Genomic DNA, 4,843 nt, shown 5'->3' with positions numbered 1-4,843 from the left:
AAAAGTATAAACAATACTTATGGACTAACGAATCTTTACCAAGAAGAACATTTAGTCGTTACCGATCGAATATGCTGTTTGGTCTGAATGAGGCTCACAAGGAAAATCTTCACATACCAAGTACGAGTCAAGAACCAGAAATTAATGAAACAATCAGTAGCAAATCGAGCACTGTATCTGACTAATTAGATGTTGAAGAAATTTCATCGGAAAATAGTTTTTCGATGAAAGATGATTTGAAAGATATTATTAAAAATGGTAATAAACCACTTTATGATTCTGCAGATGTAACATGAGCATTTTAGCCTACTCTATTAAACTTAATCTTTCAAAAACTTGTGTTGATGTATTGTTAAAGCTAATAAAAACTCCAAAAAGTAAATTTAGATTCTATGAAGGCACATCATCTGTCGACGCTCAGGTAAATATGAACTCGCTCAATAAATAGAAAAAAGCGGACTGTAATTTTATGCACAATATTTATTTCTTATTATTTGGAAGAGAGCTTTTTTGTAGCTCGTTACAGCTCTCCTTCCACACACACTCTCTCTCTCTCTCTCAGTGTTACAAGTTATACTAGGTGGCGCTACAAATCCGTGCGGATACATACCGCCGGGCGTTGCATTGTTTTAGCAATCAACAATATTACTACAACTATCAACAATATTACTACTATTACACAAATATTACTATACTAACAATTACTATTACACAATAAATTTCACATGATCATGAAAAGTAATATAAAGTTTTTAAAAAAATATTCATTCAATTGGCAATAAACAAATTTTAGAAATGGGCCTTTTAAAGATTTCTTTGTTTGTTTTAATACTACAAACACGAACTCTGCCATCCTTTCCTGGAAAGACTTCCACAATTCTACCAATTGGAAAATTACATATAGCCAAATTATCTTCCTTTATCAAAACCATATCTCCAGGTTTAATGTTTTATTTCTCTATGTACCATTTCGACCTTTGTTGAAAAGTTGACAAATAATCTTTGTGCCACTTTTTCCATATAAATTGCTCGAATTTAGTGGTTTTGTGCCATAAACTCAACATATTATCAGATACATTGGTTACATCAGGTTCAACAATTGATGTGAACGGTCTTCCGATCAGGGAATGGACTGGAGTGAGAACGCTCAAATCATTGGCATCTGAAGATAACGGGGTAAGCGGTCTTGAGTTTAAAACTGACTCAATTTGAGTAGTTACAGTCAAAAAATCTTCATAAGTTAATTTCTTATAACCCACTACTCTTTTCAGATGATATTTGAGGGATCTCACTGCAGCTTCCCAGAGCCCTCCAAAATTCGGACTCCTAGGTGGCAAAAATTTCCATTTGATATTTTCATGACTCATATAATTACATAAACTCTTATCAGGATTTTTAACTAAGCTAAGTAATTGCTGTAACTCATTATTACTCCCAACGAAATTAGTCGCATTATCTGAGTACAGAGTACTGCTTTTTCCTCTACGCGAAAAAAATCTCTTTAATGTAGCTATAAAAGCTTGAGAGCTCAACTCTGTCACAAGCTCCAAATGAATTGCTTTTGTGACAAAGCATACAAAAATCGCAACTTAAATTTTTTGAAAAGTACCTTTCCGTTGGTTCTTGTATTTAATTGTAAATGGACCGCAAAAGTCCACACCTGAAATGGCAAATGGAAAGTTTTGACTCACACGACTTTTGGGTAGATCACCCATAAGTTGATCACAAGTTATTGGTTTAGCTTTAAAGCACGACAAGCACTCACGAACTACTTTTCTACAAATAGATCTGCCATTGATTGACCAAATTCTTTGCCTTATAATAAACAATAATTTTTAAGGTCCAACATGTAAATTCATAATATGATTACTAATAATTATCAATTGTGTTAATTTATGTTTTTCTGGTAACAATAATGGGAATTTTTTTGTCAAAGCACAAATTACTATTGGACAAACGTCCACCTACTCTTAAGAGACCTTCTTCATCAATGAAAGGACATAAATTTCTTACCTTACTCTGCTTTGAAACTTCACCTGTAATTTCTAAATCTCTGATTTCCTTGCTGAACTCCCGTTTCTGCACTAAACTTACCAATTTTAGTTCAGCTCTTTTAAGTTCATCTGGAGACAAAGACCCAGTTGATGTGTCATAAGTGCTCCGACAATTATCGATGAACCTATATACAAAACTTAATACACGAATGAGTTTACTATAATTATTACTAATTTCCAAAAAATTATCAAGAAAATTACTATTATCACTAATAAAACAATTGAAGTCACTAGATGGTTTAAATTCATTAGAAAATTCATCTTCAATAACTCTGGATGGAATGTCTCTATTTGGATATTCACTGTTACACAAGAAATTTGGTCCTTCAAACCACAATCTACATTGTGAAAGTTTATCAGGATCGAGACCTCTGGAGATAATGTCTGCAGGGTTCTCAGTTGATGGTACATATCTCCAACTGTCAATGTTAGTTAAGTCTTGAATCTGGGATACACGATTGGCAACGAAAGTCTTAAGTAGAAATGACTCCTTACGTATCCAAGAAAGCACAATCATGCTATCACTCCATAAGTAGATGTTGGATATAGGCAATTCGAGAGCTAGTATCACTTTTTTCACTAATTTGGCTAGAAGCAGTGAGGCACAGAGTTCTAGTCTTGGGATGGTTACTCTTTTCAAAGGTGATACACGACTTTTGCTAGCAATCAATTTGATAGTCGCTGCTTGACCATTTTTAACACACTTACAGTAAACAACAGCACCGTAAACAACCTCTGACGCGTCGGCGAATCCATGAATTTCAATCATGTCAGCTCCCTCTGTAAGTATACATCTATCAAATTCCATGTTGTTAACACTCTTTAAAGCTTCGACAAACTTCTTCCACTCTTGGATTTGTTTCTCAGGTAGTTCTTCATGCCAGTCCAGTTTTAAAAACCATAGCTGTTGCAAAAATATCTTTGCTTTTGACACTACTGGTCCAAGCAATCCAAGGGGGTCGAAAAGGCGTGCAATTGTGGATAAGACACAGCGCTTCGTGACTTTCGAGTCTTTTCTTTGTGATGCACTACAGGTAACTTTAAAATAAAGACTATCTTTCTTCGGTCTCCAGGAAACTCCTAGCACTTGAGTTCCATCACAGTTAGTAAAATTATATATTTCTTCACCATCAGAATGTAACGCTGCGCAGTTGCTATGCCATTTGTGGAGTTGCATGCCAGCATTTCCTAAGATACCAATTAATTGATAAGTTTTAAGTTCTTTTGAAGTTGCTAAATTATCAGAGCCGGTCAACACATCATCGATGTAGAAATCATTTTCAATGACTGGAGCAGCAAGAGGATACTTTTCTCCGTCATCAATAGCTATTTGCTTTAACGTACTAGTTGCTAGAAATGGTGCACACACTGTACCGTAAGTGACGGTATTCAACTCGTAGGTTTTGACAGGTCCTTTCTCTTTTTCTTTCCAAAGAATAGGCTGCAATTTTCTTTGTCTTTGATGAATTAAGATCATTCGGTACATTTTCTTTATGTCTGCTGTGAAGGCATAGACATATTTACGGAGTCTTGTCATGATGGAAAATAAATCACTCTGAACTATGCCTTCATTTAATTGCAAAGAATTTAAGGAATTACCAGCTGAAGTAGGATAACTCGCATTAAAAACAACTCTTAGGACAGTTGATTGCCTATCAGGGCGGTAAATTCCTAAATGGGGAATGTAGTAAGTGGCTTCTTCCTCCTCATCATCCGAAATTTCTGACATGTGTCCCATCTCTAAATATTCATGAAGGAAATCTTTATATAAAGATAAATAATTTGGCTCCTTAATTAAACGTTTCCACATCAGATTTAATTTCTTCAACGCAAACTCTTTAGATTTTCCCAAATTTTTAGGATCCTCTTTTAAAGGCATCTTTACTATGTACCGTCCCTCAGAATTTCTAGCACAGGTTTTTTAATATGTTCTTCAGAAATAATTTTTTCTTTACTCTCAATTATTTCAGTTTCGATATTTTCTATCTCCCAAAAACTTCTAACAGTTTGTTCTAAATCAAGAGTTTCTTTAACTAACCCACAATGGATTTTATTATCCTCCATATTTGATATGCTTCCACTAACCCAACACAGAATTTTGTAAGATTAAATTCGAGTTAGGAGGGTAAATTTGCCCAGGTTTTATTAGCTCAAAAAAGGATTCCGCACCAATTAATAAATCAACTCTCTGCGGAATGTGAAAATACTCATCAGCTAACTTAATGTTTTCTAACCCTTCTATACACTTNAAATGCTTCATCTCATGGGGGAAAGGGGAGTGGATGGAGACACCTCTCAAGTGTAGCCGTTTTCCAGAAAAATTAAAAAGCTGTTTGCAATTGTCATCCAAAAATATTTGTAAATTTATGTTACAGCTGACAAATTGCATTCCTAAAATGTTCCTAAAATTAAAGCCTTAATTGGCCTTTCTTTTAAAATTTTTCCAGACTGTGGCCACCCTGCAACTCATGGAAGAACTTCTGTACTTATTTATTTCTATAATATTCGTTACAGAAGCCTTCAGTTTAGAATAATAAATTTCGAACAATTTTTTTAAACGCATGGAATTCAGTATAAAAAAAAAATTTCATTACTATTTTGTTAATTCCAAACATTTCGACAAATTTGGCACCCATGCATATCATTTGGGTGACATTTGTAGAACATTTAACGAAGATTATTGCCATATTGGCATAAACCTTATAAATCAAGTTCGTTGCAGTATCTAGTTCTTATGATGCCGACCTATTTAACCAATCGAAAAAGTTAGAAATTTCAAACTGTTAATA

At 34.2% G+C, this 4,843-nt stretch overlaps 2 protein-coding genes across 2 annotated transcripts; both read right to left on the bottom strand.

Moving 5' to 3' along the window:
- Positions 1-966: 966 nt before the first annotated feature.
- LOC139424871 (uncharacterized) lies at positions 967-1,715 on the bottom strand (the record flags this gene model as incomplete). The annotated part of the gene is made up of 2 exons (XM_071176933.1): positions 1,610-1,715; positions 967-1,558 (listed from the first exon to the last, which is right to left on the bottom strand). Coding segments are annotated over exons 1-2 (698 nt in total), but the record flags the coding sequence as incomplete, so codon positions are not given.
- A 178-nt stretch (positions 1,716-1,893) lies between these two features.
- Positions 1,894-3,933, bottom strand: LOC107439036 (uncharacterized). The gene has a single exon (XM_071176932.1). It carries the CDS (start codon positions 3,931-3,933, stop codon positions 1,894-1,896), a length of 2,040 nt encoding a protein of 679 aa, XP_071033033.1.
- Between the last annotated feature and the right edge of the window lie 910 nt (positions 3,934-4,843).

Source organism: Parasteatoda tepidariorum, unplaced genomic scaffold, assembly GCF_043381705.1.
Source record: "Parasteatoda tepidariorum isolate YZ-2023 unplaced genomic scaffold, CAS_Ptep_4.0 HiC_scaffold_4827, whole genome shotgun sequence".
Classification (NCBI taxonomy): Eukaryota; Metazoa; Arthropoda; class Arachnida; order Araneae; family Theridiidae; genus Parasteatoda; species Parasteatoda tepidariorum.
Note: the sequence above shows the minus strand (reverse complement) of the source record. Positions and strands in the feature narration are given on the sequence as shown.